At 36.6% G+C, this 18278-nt stretch overlaps 1 protein-coding gene and 1 long non-coding RNA gene across 2 annotated transcripts in view; both read left to right on the top strand.

Annotated features, from left to right (window-relative positions):
- The first annotated feature begins 645 nt into the window (after positions 1–645).
- On the top strand, positions 646–15638 carry LOC137471392 (uncharacterized). The gene is made up of 3 exons (XR_010997565.1): positions 646–1924; positions 3114–3212; positions 15571–15638. It is a non-coding gene; the product is annotated as an uncharacterized lncRNA (long non-coding RNA).
- Positions 15639–16298: 660 nt separating this feature from the next.
- KCNK2 (potassium two pore domain channel subfamily K member 2) overlaps positions 16299–18278 on the top strand; it is a 106304-nt gene continuing 104324 nt past the window's right edge. The window contains exon 1 of the mRNA XM_068185691.1: positions 16299–16493. Within this exon, the coding sequence (XP_068041792.1) occupies positions 16460–16493 (34 nt within the window). The 5' untranslated portion in view covers positions 16299–16459. The remainder of the gene's footprint in view (positions 16494–18278) is intronic.

The raw sequence follows: 18278 nt of genomic DNA, 5'->3' as shown, positions 1-18278 counted from the left end.
AGATGTGATCAAAATGAAATCATGACAAATAAACAGCATAAGAAAAGCATAATTGTACATTGCAGCCAGAAGAATCAAGCGTGTGCCCACTTACTCTATTTGGACTGGAGAGAGCTATTGTTTTGTAAGAATAATTTCCTGGCTATGGGAAAATAAAATTTCTGGCATAACTCTTAATCTGAAAATTTAGGGGAATTTAGAGCTGCATGTGAAATTTTTGGTTAAGACCCAGCTCTGGGGAAAGTAGAAATGCTGATGAAATAATGGTAAAATGATGACATACAAATCTGTGAGATAAAATGGTGTGATATATCTGTGAGGGTCTGCCAAGTGAAATGATTTTTGTTTATGCTGTTCTAGTAATCTGTACTGCGTGCATACTTGTGTCAATTCTCAGACAGGAGCTCAGGTGCAGAGCTGACTGTCTCATTATTCTGGGTGGATATAGAGGTTATTGGAAGTTGCACCAGTTCCCGTCTGCATATGGGAATGGACAATGCTGTATGCCTCTCCTCCACATCCTTGACCTGATGGCTTCACTTCAGGAGTGGGGAAAAGTAGTAGTGCTACAGCAGTGGTACTTGTAGTCTGATCCTGAGCCCCTGCACTGGTGCCTTTGGCATTTTGGGTAATTTGTCACTTGCTCTCTCTTGTCTACTCCCCAGCTCATTCCAAACAGCACGGTTGGATTCTGGCTTTACACTCTCACACAAGAGCTGCTCTCAAACCTCAGCTCTTGGGAGAATGAAGAGAGAACATGGTCCAGGTTTCTTAACATGCCAGAGCCCCACACAACAGGTAGGCAGGACGTTATGTGACCATAGCCTTGCCGATGGACACAGGGCTATGCAGGATATGTCTCTCTTACCAGTGCAGACATCCAGATACATTTTAGTGGGAATTCCTCACTGTTGCCACAGAAACCTGTAGGGCTATGGTAGTAAAAAATTCAGGGTTGCTCAGACCTCTGGGACAGGATTTGGTCTGTACTAAGTAAATTGTATTGAATTTAGAATCTGTTGTTGACTTCCAGTTAAATCAACAATTATGAATGAGAAACAATTAAATACATTGCTCGCTAACTGCACAGAAGATGTATGTGTTCTATTACATCTCATTCTGTTATTTTTGTCCTTTGGTTAATAAATATAATAAACATGCCCAACCTAAATACATTAGTGCAGGATGCTAATATACTGAGGATATTGAATATAATAGTTGTCCTGGAGAAATCGTCCAACAGAACAAATAAGAAAATACACAGACAATTTTATATTATTTTATGTGATTATTCTGTCTTAAATTTCTAAGAGCAAAAATTATCACTCTAATTACTTTCTCAGAAGTCCTAAACAGCAAGATAGAGGAACAAAAGATAACCACCAGAGTCACAGACCAGTAACAGACTTAGACCATCTATAGTGAATTTCACTCTAGTTTATTTTAAACACTTGGTTGTGCAGCATGTGCACACCTAAGGGAGACTTATCTAAGAGAAGTAAAAATAGTAATGAATAACATATTTGTGTTTCATAAAAGTATATATTAATGAACATAATTTATCTGACCTTGGTCAAGTTTGTTTATCTGTCAGAAGACTTCTCATCTTTTATGAAAAACTTATTTTCTGAGAAATAAATGGTTTATTTCAGAGCAAGCCAGCTACATTTTTTTCAGTGAAACAAACAAAATTCCCAGATTCAGAGCTTTCAAGCACACAAGAATGTTAAACTAATCACTCAGTATTATTTTGTGTTCTTTTGTAAAGGTTTCAACACTGCAATTTAAATCAGCAGGCTACCTGTTCAACATGATTTTCAGAGAGATTCCAACTGAGCCCTGATCTGTAAAAGTATATACTTTAAAAACGTTCTCATTTTTGTAGTGCAAGCCCTCAAGGATTGAATGAAAGAGTGAAATCAAGGTGTGTGTGAAGGCCTATTTTTAGTTTTGCATTTTCCATAGCCGGGTTGGTTACAAATAGGATGTGTGAACTCTGGAGTAAGAATTGAAATGCAGACCACAACCATGTATGTCTTGAAATAGCACATGGTTAAATAGATATTGATACTTTTACTTCTGCACGAACAATGCTCTGTGGATTTCTTCAATACATAAAGAACCCCAGGAAATTGATGCTTTGAGCCTTTAGAGTCTTCACACATCCTTGCAAGACCAGTGCAAGAAATCCACTAACTCTTTTAGTCATTTTTCTGTTATCAATCATGTAATTCATATCAAAAGAGCTGAATCAGAGCCTCTTATACATATGCATGGAGCAGATAGCTCTGAAACCAGATGCCTTGAAATACGAAGTTGTTCTTTGCAGGGAACAGCTCTAGTCTCATCTGTGTTGAAGATATTCCCATATAAGTAGTGTTTCCTGAGTTTTCCAGTGGTTTTCCTTAAACTTGACAGGCTCAGTTGGTTTTGGGGTTTTAGGCTGTCATTGTGCTCCATTTCCAAAACGTGACTGAAAGAGGCCTGTGCTTTAATCTCCATGTAGCTGCTGGATTTTTATGTTCCAAACACCCACCCTCCCAACTGCATATATCTAAAATATGTTCTATAGCTTCCTGCAAATCTCCATAGATGTTCACAAATATTAGTCATTTTGAGGAATGATTCTCTTTTTAATACCAACAACCATGTGTCAAATAACTTTGTGACTCCTTACCTGTGCACTAGTATTGGTAAAAAATTGTTTGTATCATGCAGAATTGCAGAGCAGTGTAGATGAGTCCTTGTGTGGCCTCATATCACTTTAAGTTTACTGCTTGAAGGCTGTGCATCAAAGCATTTTGTGCATCATTAGCTTGTTCCTTGCCAGATGACGTGGTACCCACACAAATATTACCATCTGGTAACTTCTGCTTAAAGCAGCTGTTGTCAGAATATTCCAGAATTTTAATCAGTTTCTAGATTTCTAAATGCCCAAGTCAAGATACCTTAGATCTCCCTGCAGGAAGAAGAGCTTCTTGGATGACAGGGCTGCAGTATGGTGTGCTGATCACCTCCTTGTGTGCATGCACAAAAGAGCCACGTTCCAGGTGTAAGTCCTTAGATGACAATTGACTTGCTCTAGGATAACTTCCTGTGGGAACATCCTCCAGGTCATACTGAAAGAACTAAGGACTGCAGAATGCATGAGAACAAGAGCTGTCTGCCAAATTGTGATGGTCTAAAAGTTGCTTTGTCTCTTGAATTTTAAGGTAGGGTGCAACAGAGCATGTGTTGTTTATCTTTGTGTGATGCTTCTTAATGATTATGCATTGATAAAAACAGCTACTTTTAGATTTTGGGATATTTGGGTCAGATAAAAATAAAACACTTTTTAGCCTGGGCTAAAAGGGAAAGGCATCTTCTATACAGCTTTGCAAATGGGTAAATCCTGAAGAACAAATATTCAGTGTGGGTTTTTTTCACAGGGATTTATCTGTAATTTCAGAAGGACACAGTAGTGGGAAGATATTGATCAAAAATTTGCAAAACTAGGTCTTGGATTGCTGACATATAACAGTTGTGAAAACTGATCCTCCATTTCCTTGAGTCACCATCAAGTTTACATTTTAAGACGCAGGAATTACTTGTAGACATTTCTGTGTAATATAGTAGCAAGGATTAGTATTGATTTAGCTACAGACACTGGATGTAGTTATTTTTTACCAACACAAAGGTGGATTTTTGTCCAGTGAATTTTATTTCCAGCCAGTGGACTTTTGTCATTAATACATCATGTAATTAGTATGACTCATAGTTATAACTGTAGAAAACAATTATGTGTCTGAAAATCATGATTCCTTCTAGGAATTTTTGCAGGAGAGAAAACTGAGAGAATTATCACTATAACAGAGGGTAAAATGAAGTCCTCTACAGAAGAATTTAATTGTGATGGGATATCTATGAAACAGCAGAATGTAGCTAAAAAGTCAGTGGATACTTTCTTTAAAAGAAAGTAGCACATAAGAGTTCAAATATAAATTCTCCATCATCTGATTTTACTAGTTACCAAGACAAACAAACAAACAAAACCCTGCCCTCCCACCCCCCCTCCATAATTCTGTAATATTTTATTTCCCTGAACCTTAAAAATTTGTGTGTTTGTTGTTTTTCACATCCCCTTCTTATACTGATCAAAATTTGTGTTTGTATTTGCCATGCAGCCCTTAAAAAAACACCAGCTGCAAAGACTGGGCTACTCTTCTAGGAAGTGCAGATACTAATGTTGTTCCTGGGGAATGCTCTTTGAAAGTCTTTTCCAGTGTAGACACTGGTGTATAAAGATATTACAAAGAGAGAGAAGTGTTTTACTGTGGTTCATATGTTCTGCAGATTCTCAAAGCTCTCCTTTCCTGCTGAATTCTTATTAAATTTTTCCCACATTTGTGGCAGCTGAAGTTGTGTGGGGTTGATGTCTGTCTGTTCTATGGAGTCTAGAAAAAGGTGGAGTACTTGTCTCAGCAATGCCACAGAGTTGCAGATAGGTGGTTGATGCCTTCTGCCATTGGCACTGTGTGTTTTCTGCTATTTGTGGTGAACTTCCTGCTCAGTTCTGGCAGAGTGGCTGGACACTCTGTCACCTGACATTGCCACTTCTCAGGTGATTAAGAGACTGGATCTCCTAGTTTTGCACAGTTATTGTCACTGGTTTGCTTCATGTCAGAGCACAAGTCAAGAGCAAACCACATTTGTTCTATGTTAAATAGCTGCACAGAAATAGCGCAGGAGATTAATTTGGATGAATATGCTGAAACAGAGTATATATGAGGACATATACTTCCTGCATTCCACTCACTCATATTTATTGCATATCCTTTATTTTGTATGCATATCAGTCCAGGCAAGAGAGTGGGTTTCTGCAAAGCACTTTGTTTTTCCTTTTCCCTGGTTTCTCTGAAGGCAGAGACATGCTTGAGGCACCCACACTCTTTCATGCATATCTACTGCTGTTCATCAATCAGAGAGCCACAGTCAGATCACCAAGGCACTTTGCAACCTTTGTCATGTGTGGTTGCTGGTGATTTTTTTTCTCCTTACATCATATAATTGTTCAGTCCCTACTTTATTATAGATTTAATAACATGTTTTTCTCAACCATTCAAGTGCTCTAGTTAAAGTACAATTATAGCAATTATATTAAGGGAAGTTTTGAGCTGAAAAAATGTACAAAGACTTATTTTGAAATGAGGTAATATTAGCAACAAAAATGACATGAAGCTTGGAATTTGACCAAGATAGAGCAGATTAAAGAAGAATAGCTTTTGTACCATGATATTTTTTGAAGATCATAGATGTGTTGAAAGAACTGGGAGTATCACAAAAATGCTGATTTGGAAAAGACAAAGGAATTAGATTGTTTTGTTCTCACATTTGACTAGAATAAGAACGATTCCATTCCAGCAAATATAGTTCTGCCAATAGAAAACCAAATTAAATAGGAGGAGAACTGACTTAGAGAATCCTTTGAAAGTGTTATGCAGAAGTCAACTCTGACATTTTCTAATTACTCTCTTGAAAATAAATCAAAACAAAAATTACTCGTCTTTGTTTACTTTTGTGCCCTAAACAACACAGGAAAGTGTGGATGACAAATGTCATTTCAGGATGAATTACATATATGCATGTACTCTACTGGTACAGAAATCATGGCACTTTGTAGGGTATTCTGCTGCCTCCTACTCCTCCAGTTTGACAGATTAAACTTCAGAATAAATAGTCATCAGGAAAAAGGGAGCCTGCAAAGCCAAAGCTTTTCATCGGTTCTTGGCTTCCCTTAACAAAACTCTCCATAGGCAGAACACAAACAACAAGCTGTACATCTTGAGAACCATCTGATATGATTGAATTTCTGCTTGGTACACCAGCAGTGGTCTGCCTTGTGCATTCGCAGCAGACCATGACAGTAGTCTGATTTTATCAAGACTTCTTGTGCAACACTCGCATTTCTATGAGTTTTAGAGGATGTAGGGACATGTGACTTTCTGAATAATTTTTGACTATTGACTGATCAGGTCATATATTCTGCTTTATACATGGCCATGACCTAATACTTTACACTTGCAAATAGCAACTACTCAGATGTTGCCATTTTAAAGACAGAAAGTAACTTCTGTCTGCTCCTGTCACAGCTTCAAGAATTTAAACTAATTATCCATATTCCTTAATCAATAGCTAACATTGTTTTAAAGCCAGCTCCACATACTGCCTGAACTTATATACTTCTGTTATCACAACAAAATAATGTTATAGAAGAGTCTCTTTTTATAAAGGAGGCATCTACTGTCTTTGAACTCCAAGTTAGAAAAATGTAAGTCCTCTTCTCCCCCTCTCTTATATAAGCATGATAATAAGATCTTAACTGAGTGTATCTCAAAAATGAGAGAAGGAGAAACTGCAGCTTGCTCTGCAACATTACTGATGGAACTATTTCTGGTACTAAATTTTGTTCAGTTGTAAATCTGTGCTGGCTTGAGCCCTCAGCCACCAGCTATGGATTTAATCAATGTTTGGAGCTGGATGAATAATTCAGTATGATCTATTCTCTTTCAGCTAGTGAAATACATCTTCAGGTTTCATCTCTCATGTATTTTTCCAGATACTACCTGAATCCTCTGAAAGCTGTTCTTGTCTCCCTTTAGGATAATGGTTCAAATAACATGAGCAGTCTCTCAAGTACTGCAAGGAGTTCTGCTAAACAGCAACAAATAAAAAATGTTGTGCAAGAGCAAACCTGCAAAATTCAGCCCTGATGTTTTAGTCTCTGAGTTAAATGGGAACATAGGTGATATTCTACCATGGGTGAAGTGAATGGCACAGTTCCCATGGACTTGTAAAAGAGACTGGTTTCAGATTAGGTCCCAGTTCCTGAATGTGAGAATGTGAAATTCAGAGTTGTGAACACAGTTTTGAAATGTGTTTTCCATGTTCAGCTCTATGGAATATCTCTTGTTGGTTTAAAGAAAGAGAATACAAAGATAACTGCAATTGTTGAATTGTAAAAATTTGTACAAATGCTTATTCAAACTCCTTTATATAGGTTTTATGCAGAAAAATTCAGGTTGGCATGATTGAAGTATGACATTCTTACATTAAAGAGGTCAGATTAAGTTTTCTATTTTGAATGACCTGGTGTAAAATAATAACAGATGATTCATTCCACCTTCCAAAAGCATGGCCTGACTTTGTATATGCAATATAAACTTGGTGGAAAATACTGAGATTTAGGGGTGGGGATAGTAATTTGCAAGTTTAGAATGTCTTTGCTGGAGAAACTGTTCTATAACAGTCCTATGCCTGACTAAATGACCATCCTGCATCTGATTGTCTTTGTATTTTGGGCTTCTGGGTCTGCTAGACCTCCACGGCATTATCTGTTTGAGTTGATTTACTTCATGTTTTTCATTTCCCATTAGTAGAAGCCTAGGTGCAGTACTCAATGCAACTTATTTCTAACAGCTAAGTAATGTTTCCTTTTTCTTCCTGTTTCTATGTACATTCCACCCAGAACCCACTCTTTTCAGCGAACACTTTTAGCTACTGATATCAAGAAAACAAAATTATACATTTTTAAAACAATCAAGGTGTGACAGTTAATGGTGTTATGTTGAAATAGGCATAATGTGGTGATATCATGGGCAGCAGATTGATGTTCTTAATTATTCATTTTCATGCTTTTAGGTGCTTGGATTTTTAATGTAATGTAATTGGTATCATTTCATCGCACTGTTACATTTAGTGCCTTCAGCTGGATTTAGGGATATGTGTGATGATTTGTTTTTTTCTTCTGGTAACTAGCAACATTCAGATTAAATGCAGAAACAAAATGTAAAATGACAGGTTGGTGAGAAGAAAGGTCAGAGAGATATAATTCCCACATCACGGGAAAGATTTAGGCCAAACAAGGTTGTCAAACAGTTTTTTCTCTTGCTACTTGTGTTGTGACAGAGCTGCTGCAAAGATTTCCAGCAACGTGGGAAGGAAAATTTATTTCTGTTGCAAAAGTTAATGGTTGAGGCTAAGACTGGAATTGGGTTAACTGCTCCTTGTCATGATTATAAGTGGTGGCAAGGAAATTGACTTTCGTTACTTACATTGCCCTGTTGACTGTTATTCCTCAGTTTTCTCTGGGACAGTTGAAACTACCTTAGCTTATGAAGGATTTGGGAGGAACAAAAGGTGTGAAAGCTTCTGCAGTTTTCCTGTTCCTGTCTTTGACTTGCTTTTCCAAATTGCTACAGTCCACACAGTAGAGATGGAGTCCTCTCCTGTATTCATCCTAGCTTGTATTTTTTCTCCCATCTAGTATGATTGTTGCTGGCCTTGAAATGTAAATTTATTTGTCACAGGAGTGGGAGAACACATCTGTATTCCCGTAAGACTTTTTCTTGACTGTGGAATCAACACTGCAGGAGGAAGTAGGAACAGGATCCATTTTTGGTATGACTCTTCCCTCACCTGGTGAATTGGTGAAGAGTAAATTCCCTCCCTCAAGCTCATCAGTTAGCAGCATCTCCCTGTATTGCTGTAGGAGGAAATGCATACTTTCAACTAGCTATTTACAGAACCCAAATATCCATAAGTCCATGGAAGAACAATACAGTTTCTTGTTATGGAGTGCAACAACTTTGGAGTCCCTTGTCCTTTGAAATAGTTTGGGTACAGATTTAAATTGATTCAGATTTTAGCAGTAATTCTCTATACTTTGTATAGAAATGGCTGGAAGTATTTCTGTTTACTCCGTTTGCCTGCTGGCCAGAAGATTATATTATGTTTCAGATCATGACCTGAAAATATCTAATGCCCTTTGTTTCAGTGCAATGGAGAATACTTTGATTTTCATGAATGCTAGTTTGGATTTAGCAGCTCGGTACTTATTCATCTTTCAGACCATTAAATCTGACATATGTACTCCATGGGAAAGAGAAATAATTTTGTTCCTCGTGGTTATGAAATCATTAGAAAGGATGAGGTACATCTGTAATGGATGTCCATTAATATAATTATTGTATTTAATAATAGGCAACCTGCAGGCTTGGATTTTCTTAATGCTGTTACCGAGAGAATTACTAATACTGACCTTTTCAAAGGACCACGGAGCTTTTGCCTTCCTTCAGATGAAAGGGTGTTCACAGCACCCCTACCATCTGGAATACACTGCCCAGTATCACTGAAAGAGAAATATAGCTATTAGACAGGCTCTTAGTTCAAGCCATTTATGTGTTGATGCTTCTTGGGTGAGATTTTTCACCTCCCTACCATAGCAATGTAGATTTGAGACTTATACCAGAAATTCTGAGTGGGTGGTGGGGATGTGAACAACTTAGGAAGCCAGTCTTGCTCCAGAGATGCTACTTGGATGGCAGTCAGACTCATCAGAAAGGCTCATTACAATTTTCTAATGCCACGTTGCCATCATGCAACACAACAGCTTAATTGAATGCAAACGACATGTGTGAAATGTTTGAGAGTCTGGCATCACCTATTTTATGTATAAATATTTAAATATTATCTTATGGGGTATTGTTTTTCTAACATGCAGCTCTGTTTTTCTAAGACAGAGCAACCATCCATCTGCCTCAAATATATAAAAGCACCCATTTTTTCTATAACTGAAATGTACTCTTGTATAATTGAAACAAAGTTTTAGTCAGTTTCTGAAAAGCGACAGTAAATAACTCCATTTTCATGCTGGGGATATGGATTTATGCTGTCTCTTTCTAGTGGTACAGTCTCACAGTCTTCAAATTAATCCTGGCTCTACAGATCTGTTGGGCATAGCAAGTTACTGCAGATCTAGCTGCAGACAGCATCCATCTGATTCTGTTCATCCAGCGGGAACAGAATCCAGCTTTCAAAATCCATCCTTGGCTGCGCTGAAATTGGGAGTTCGTGAACATGTATGAAGAGATCATCTGCTAAAGGAAGGGATGTTTCTCTCTTCTTTGGAGGAGGATGATCTTACAAGAAAAAAAAAAGAATGCAGTAAATAGTTGAAAGCTGTGCCACATTAAAACAGGACAGAATTGGATTGTTGGTTACCAAATTTCTCTTTTTGTACTCCATTCTCTCCTCTAAATTGGCAGCCTTTTCATGAGCACTCATTCCTTCCCCTAACTGTTGGCTAAGAGGCCATATAAGAGGCTGCTGCAATATCATTCATAATGAGAGTGCTTTTCTTAGAAACACAAGTTGTCATATTCCTATCCTTTCCCCTAAAAGCCAGATACACTCTCATGCCACACTGTTCCATGTAAAATGGCTGAAATAGTTCATTTCTCCTTCCCAGACTTTAATGGCCAAAGCATAAATATTAATTTAACAGCAACCTGGTAACTGCCACCAACTTACCTCACAGTTACAGAGATTTTTCCACAGAGACATGGGGGTGTCTTATTCTTGGGGGGAACTCCAGCTTAGTAAGGTGAGTAGGATGATGTTAATTGCACAGTCTTCCTTATTTCGTTAGACTTCAACATTTCTGAGTCATCTGTTTTTTTCCTTTTTCCCTTGTGAAGTAATGAGTCTGTATTTCACTTTGTTTTTCACTGAATTTTGAAGTATTAATTTTGAAGCTCCCCTTGGTTGCATTTTTTTATTAATCATTGCTTTTAAAACTAATTTTGTTTCTTAGTCTTCCTGATTCTGTTATTGTATTCTAGTGCTATTCCCTCATATTCATTCTTGTGCTTTTATTACATATTCATCCTTTGACCTGTGTGTTTCTTACAGTTTTTGCATGATTTATAATCTTAAATATTCATAAATATTTAAATTAAGAAAGAGAAATTTTATTGAGATGATATTAATTTCTTCTGCACATTTCACGACAGGTACATAATTCTGGATTTTCTTCTTCATAAAAAATAATCACATAAATACTTGTAGTGATTTGGATCTTTTAAATTATTGTCACGCTGAATGAAAAGAAATTTCTCTTTAGTTTTGGGTTCATCACCTTTTACTTTCACTGCAGCTGTTGTTTTGTGTCAGTATAATATGTAATATGAAAACAGAAAAAATGTTCCTATTGTTTAATAATACTTTTTGTGCCAACAGGTGCATATAGATGTCTATGCCTTTAAAAATAAATTCACAATTTGGTTCCTGTGGATCTGTTTCTTCTTCATTAGATAAAAAAAAAAATTATCATTGCACATACTTTAATTATACCTGAAATCAATAGTGCCGATAGTACAATTTTACCTGTTGTGCTACTGAAGGTGTATAGGTTCAAGCCCTTATCTTCCAACAGCTTCAGTAGATGAGAATTTTGTAGGGATTGCATGACTTTTCTGTAATTGCAGTGTAATTGAGGGACTGAAGGATTATGCAGGAACAGTTTTAACCCTAATTCTTCCAGTTCTGCCAAAGTCAAAGTACCTTATTTTGTCCAATGATTTGTATTTCTATAATAGACTACAGTCAATATTGCCTCAGTAAAATGAGATTAAATACAGAAGCATTATTAGAGAACCTGTATATAGAGGACTGGTTATTTAGGATCCATATGTCTTTGAGAGAGGACAATTTTTTATTTAGAAAATTAGTTTACATTCTGAACTCTAAAGAGTTTTATGTGGGAATTTTCCAAAGTGCTCTTTGTCATAGATTTCTAAGGGAATTAAATTCATCTGATAAGATTTGATAATAAAAATACTTGCTTTGAATGTTTTATTCATGACATAATAATGTCACTCTTTCAGTGGTGCAGTTTATCCCTATAAATGGCATATCTGGTATGAATATATAAAACAATACACTTTTAGGAAGTGTGTTGCACTTCACAGGGCAATATAGCTGATGTCTTTATTTAAATATGGAAAGTATTTGTCATTTCAATGTAGACAGTCACAGATTCAGTAAAAGAGTGCACTCCTGGTTTATTTACCCACTCTCATTTAGGGCTTACTTGCTTGCTGAAATGCTAAACTTGCCCATTTCAAGGGTTAGCAGGTTTACAGCCTGCCTGTGGGACAATTTTCAGGCATTGTGGCTGATGTGAGAAGTAATAGCTAGAAGATAAGAGGCAGCAAAAAACAACTCACTAAAAGCTGATTCACTGTAAGGCAGCATGTGAGTCTCACAAACTGTGAATTTGGTTAAAATCAACACCTGCAATTCCTGAAATTCAGCTGGTTTTGGTCAAGAGGAAAATGACTTCTGGTAAAAAACAGAGAGGAAGATGTTGATTTTTAGGAAGATGTTCAGGTCTGATTATTGCGTTTTTAGCCCCTTGACAAGGACTAAGTGCAGTCATGGGATGAAACTTAGAGGGAGCAACTTTCCTGTGTGCTCAGGTGTCACTGTCCACTGGCTTTGAACATGGACTATGTTTGGAATTGGCCCATTTTCTAAGATACTAGGCATTGAGGCCAGTTACTCCAGATGATGAAGTGGATGTCTTTAGCCTAGTACTTTTCGTAACTGGCTAGTGTGATTTGTCTTGTGGGACATTCAAATGTTTCCTCTGTCTTTTTTGGTAGTTTTCCATGACTTAGGTGTGAGGAAAGCATCTGAACTTTGCTGAACTTTGTCAGCAGTAAAGTCTTTTATTACCTTCTTCAGAGAAGGGCAATTTGAGTAATTGGTTATATTTGTTACAATATGTCAACAGGTTTATACCTTATGGTAGAAGGCATAAACTTTGAATGCTGTCTTCTATTAGCTGATAGAGCACAGTAAAATTTTCCCTGGCACATTAGAGAAAATGGTTCTGGGGTCAATTCCAAGGTTGGGTGTAGGCACTCAGTTTGTGGTAATTGGGAGTGGGGCTGTAGCCGAGCCTCATCCCTAATGGTCTGCAGCTGTGAGGAGCAGGTGAACAGCATTGAAAGCAATGAGACACAGAGTGCCCAGGTGCACTGACCAATCACCAAAGGGAACAGAGGGCACACAGGTGCAGTGCATGAACATGAGGGGTATAAAAGGTTGGGGGCTAAAGATAGATGCTTGACACCTTCTGGTGTGGTATTATGTTGCATGGGTTGGCACTTTCTGAAATTGTATGATGGTATGCTGTGTCTCAACTGTGATGTATGCTGTGACAGCTGTATTTTGCTGCTGTGCTCCAAAGCCTGGATTGCTGAGTGTATGCATTGTGTGTAGTTGTGGCACACCAGTCAAAATTCACTGTATTTGCATGTGCTAAAATTCTGCCAAGAGGAACTTGGAGTTCATTCATGGGTTTTTTGATGGTAAAAGAGAGACAGGTAAAGCAATTTTGAGGGGTTAAGAATATTCTTGAACTCTACTGAAATGCATAATTTGGACTTTTGGGGGAATATTTTCACAGCTGCAAATTGCAATCAACACAGGCAAAAAATATAAATAAATGGACAAAAATACAGACTAAAGGGGAAAAAAAGCCAAAACCTTTTCATAAAGCAGATAAACTTATGAAACTAATTTTTGGGCGTTTTCTAAACATAGTTTTCTCTATCTGAGGTGAAAATCTTCTGGACCATCAAAGTGTATTCTACGGATGAGACTAAAGAGATCCTGAAAAAAGGTTTTTGTTGACAGGGTTGGAGAGAAAAGCATAGGGAAGAAAAGGGAGCAAACAGACAGTAAGGACAAGATTGAAATTAATATAGGATATATTATTAGCTGTAATACTTTTTTTCAATTTCTAGAAAATGCAAATTACTAAAATTGAAGATAATGAAGAGATTTGATATCAGATTTATGGCTGCATAGTCTTAGTCTATGAAAGAGACTTGCATTATTTAATCAAAGAAAAGATAATTTCATCTGCCCTAATTCTCAGTGGAAAACTCAGCAGAGATCCCAGTCCCTTAGGAATTCCAAGAAAACTTGTCAATTAGTCTCTTATTCATGGAGTCTAACTCATCTACTCTGGATTTACACATTAAGATTTTCATTAACTGTCTCATATGAAAGGAACACAATTCATACTTCCCTAATTATAGTTAGTACCCAAGTGCAGGCACACAAGATTTACAAGGAGCTGTGGCAGTTGCTCACAAAACTGGGTTACACAATTTAACAGAAATTGGGCCAGGCAATTTGTGTGCTTCTGTAAGAACCAAATGATTGAAAATAATAAAGAGACTCGATCATCTGAAAGCATTTTCATAAACATGCACACCAGACAAATGAGTTTGCCTGTAGAAGAAAAAAAAAGACAAGCAATGAAAACAGAATTAGAGCAGAAACACATGCTATGTGGAAAATCTCAAATGATCATTTATGTTTTCAGGCTTGCTTTGAACAACTTTGGTCATTCTTGCAGTTCTAAGAACTTCATATTTCTTTTTTACCCAAAATTCCTGGGACTTGGCTTTCTGTGGCATTGATTTTGGTTGGTTTTTAGGTAGTAGCATGTACAGCTTTATTTTCACAGAGAGACAGAAGGGTGGATCAAAAGATCTGTATCACTTCAAATTAAATGGGAGCAGAGGAGCATTGTCTATCAGAACAGTTGAGTTACTTATGGAATAGTTGGGACCCTATACTATAAATGTGCAAAAGTAGAAAGTATTCTCTAATTTAAAGAACTTCTTACACTGGTAATTAGGAAAAACACACAGATAAGTCTTGCTGCAAGGCAGATTTTCCTTGACTTTGCATGTCCATCCCCACCATAGCTATCTGGCTCTTGGTAAGAACAAAGTTTCAAAGTCAGTAAAGAATACTACTATGTTCCTGTTTTGTTTGGTCTTTGTCAACTATAACTCATACTTCCAGCTTTTAACTGCAAAAAAATGACTATCGATTAAAGATAAAAACCAAAACCCTGCTGGTCTACAATGCTTCTCTGATTTCAGGGCTTTAAGCAAAATATTAGAGCTCTTGGTGGAAAGTTGTGAAATTGAGGTGTGTGAAACTATTGAAGTATCTATCACAGGGACTCACATATGGTGCTTCTCCTTGCTGAGAAGGTCTATGGAGAATCTTAAGAAATGATGTCATATGACTACGTGAGCACTGTGTTTTAATTCTATCACTTGTGGTTCTGTCTCTGGAGTCTGGGTCCAGATTAGCAACCTGTGAAATTCATGTGAAAAAGTTAATTTTTCATTGACTAGAAGTGGGAATGAGTTCTCTGAGACACAGCCTTCAGAAACAGGTGCTGTTTTTTCTGATTGTATTATTTTGAGTTCATCTCTTGGCCAAAAAGACTTGGATGTTAAATAGAGCCTTGAAAATGAAGCATGCATAGTAGTTTGGCTACATTTTAAAATCTCAGAGGTCAAGCTGGACTTTCTTTTGCTGATGAAGATATTCCTTCGTTTGTGCCTGCATATATTTACAAATGGATTATATAGAATATTTGAGAGAGAGGGAAAGATGATTACAGTCATTCTCTTAATCCCTCATGACATCTTCAAGTATTTAAAATGATGTGGCAGAAGTTTAAGAATAAGGCTATGTGACTGCTATATTACCACATTACTTAAAATGCTATTCTTTCTCTACTTTATGTGACTGTAGTGGCAATTATATTTTCACAAATATTGTGACTAACAGACAAGGTTTTCTATGTAAGATTGCTTTGTGATATGATTTTCTAGATTATGGAATAATTGCAACACATTATTTTCTTTTAAGGAAGTCAATGAAAATATAAGAAATATGTGTCAAATTAATGACATCTGAACTTGGCAACTGTTGACAACTGAAGGTAAGGACCTAAATGAATCAGGATCCTTTTCTCAAAATGAGTCTGACATATTCATAATATTGCAGCACATGGGAAGGGATGGGACAGAAAAATTTAAAAAAATTTACAAAAAAGAAAACCAAATTCTAAAGATTGTTATTCACTCCTTAAAACCACTAACTCCTCATCAGCATCCTGATCAGCAACTATTGATAGAGTTGAGAAAAGATGTTTAACAGCCTATTTTGTGACTGCTCCTTAGGGAAATCATAAATAAGAAAAGGAATTGTAGCAATTCCTATCTTCCTTCTATAAACAATGGAACAAATTTTCTACTTGGAGGCGCACCTGACATCCTGAGGATCTTTAGCAACAATTAGACTGCATGCTGCATATAGTTCATGTGAATGGTGCTTAACAAAAGAAGAATTATTGGGAATGCTAGTTTTGATTGGCTAATTTAAAGAAGGTCTGTTCTTTTAAACCTTCTGGAACATTTCAGGTACAATTATTCAATAGCTTAAGAGACCCAAGTAATTTTGGTTCAGGTCTTTAGGCACTTCCTAACATGTTGCATCAGTGACCATCTGTAAAGTACTTTGAAAATTTGCACCGTTATATAAATGTCATGTGTCCTAATTACTAACTTACCACTTTACCTTTACTTGTACATTTACTATTTTGGACAGGAAATACAGAGAGAGAAAATATCTGCACTTCAAAAGAGAACATGTTATGAAGAGATGACTTGTTTAGAAGCCTTCTTAAATACAGCAATAAAGAAAATGCTTCATCTTAGAACAAAAGCATGGTGACTCCAGAATATTGTATCACCAAATGAGGAACCCACAAGCAAGACATAACTTTTACTGTAAGTACAGCTACTAAAGACAAATACATTGTTTAGTTAAGCTTTAAAGGTTTTAATTAGTTTCCATTACAGATTTTCTAGGTGCTTCACCTTCATCTTTTAATGACCATATATTCTTTCTGGAGTGTTTGTTCAACTCTGTCTTTTGATTTCAGGATTTCATTCCCTTTCCTGGAAGGAAGGATTTCCTTTCAGGAAAGGGAACAAAATCTTGCTATTTCAATGAGGAAATGAGGATCAATTGGGCAAGCTTTGGTCCATATTCTTGTACTTCAGGTCATCCCACTGGCTTTTCCAGCTTATCTGTCCTATCAGGTTTTTTTTTTGGTTTGTTTTTTTTTTTTTTTTTTTTAACTTCAATTCATCCATTTCATGTCTGTCTTGTCATTTCTATTCCTTCCCAGATTTTAGGGATTTCAATTTGAGTGATTTTGGCAAGTGCACCTTCTCACTTCACCACATTTCATCTCGGTACCCTTAGTTGTAGTCACTCCATTTGAAATTTTCAGGATTTTTCAATTTTATTTTTGAATGACCATATCACCTTTCTGGAGTGTTATTCAACTTTGTCTTCCAATTTCAAGATTTCATTCCCTGAAAAGGAAAGAAAATTCTTCCTTTCAGGAAAGGGAATGAAATCTTGCAATTTCAATGAGGATCAATTGGGCAACCTGTGGTCCGTATTCCTGCACTTCTTGTATTCCCATTGGCTTTCCTTGTCTTTATGCCCTCTAAGCTTTTATTCTGTTTTTTATTTTCAAATTTCAATTAATCTGTTTCTCTCCTGTCTCTTTGTTTCCCTTTCTTCCCAGAGTTTAGGGATTTCAGTTGGATTAATTTTGGCAAGTGTTGGTCCTTCTCGCTGCACCACATTTCATTCCTGTACCACTGGTTGTAGTCACTTGTTTTCAAATTTTCTGGATTTTTCATTTTCCTTTTTGAATGACACTATGTCCTTTTTGGAGTGTTTGTTCAACTCTCTCCTCCGATTTCAAGATTTCAATGGGGATTAATGGGTCAAGCTTTGGTACATATTCTTGGCCTTCATGTCATCCCTTTGGCTTTTCTTGTTTTCGTGTCATGCCTGTTTTGTTCTTTTTATATTTCAGATCTTCTGTTTCCCTTCTGTCACTTTGTTTGCTTTTCTTCCCTGATTTTAAGGGTTTCAAGTGGAAGAATTTTGGCATGTTTTTGGCTATTTCCTTACATCCAATTTCATCTCAGTAATTGAGTAGATGTTGAAACATCTTCAGATGGTGAACTAGAATGCAGCATTAGATAATTGATTAAAAATTAAATTGTAGGAAATGCCGGGATGACATACTTTTATCTACTTTTGTTGATGGTTTTCCTTTGGAATGTCAATTTTGTAAGAAGATCTTTTTTTGTCACAACTCTTGTGTATATATTTTGTTTCCTATATTTGCATGGTATTTAGGAAAATTAGACCAGTTATCCAGTATATTATTACTGAGAATGCTTATTTGGGAAGCTGGAGAGATCTGTAACTTTACCTTGATCACAAATATCACTTTTATACTGTGCATATGTTACATGTAGCAGTGTGATGATTAATTTGGAGCTTGGAAATTAAGAAACTGATGAATAGAGTTATCTTTTTCTAGAAAATGACGCTTTAAACAATGCTTTCATTTAAACAACTTAATGTGAATAGTTACTGTCGTAGTCAGATATTGCAAGTCTTTGTGTTTTTATGTGGGAATTATCAGCAGATATGCAAGTTTGGACTGCAAAGTTTTCTCAGGCCCTGAGGAAATCTCAGTC

The sequence above is a fragment of the Anomalospiza imberbis genome, chromosome 3 (assembly GCF_031753505.1).
Source record: "Anomalospiza imberbis isolate Cuckoo-Finch-1a 21T00152 chromosome 3, ASM3175350v1, whole genome shotgun sequence".
NCBI lineage: Eukaryota > Metazoa > Chordata > Aves > Passeriformes > Viduidae > Anomalospiza > Anomalospiza imberbis.
This window is presented reverse-complemented; position numbering and strand designations above follow the sequence as displayed.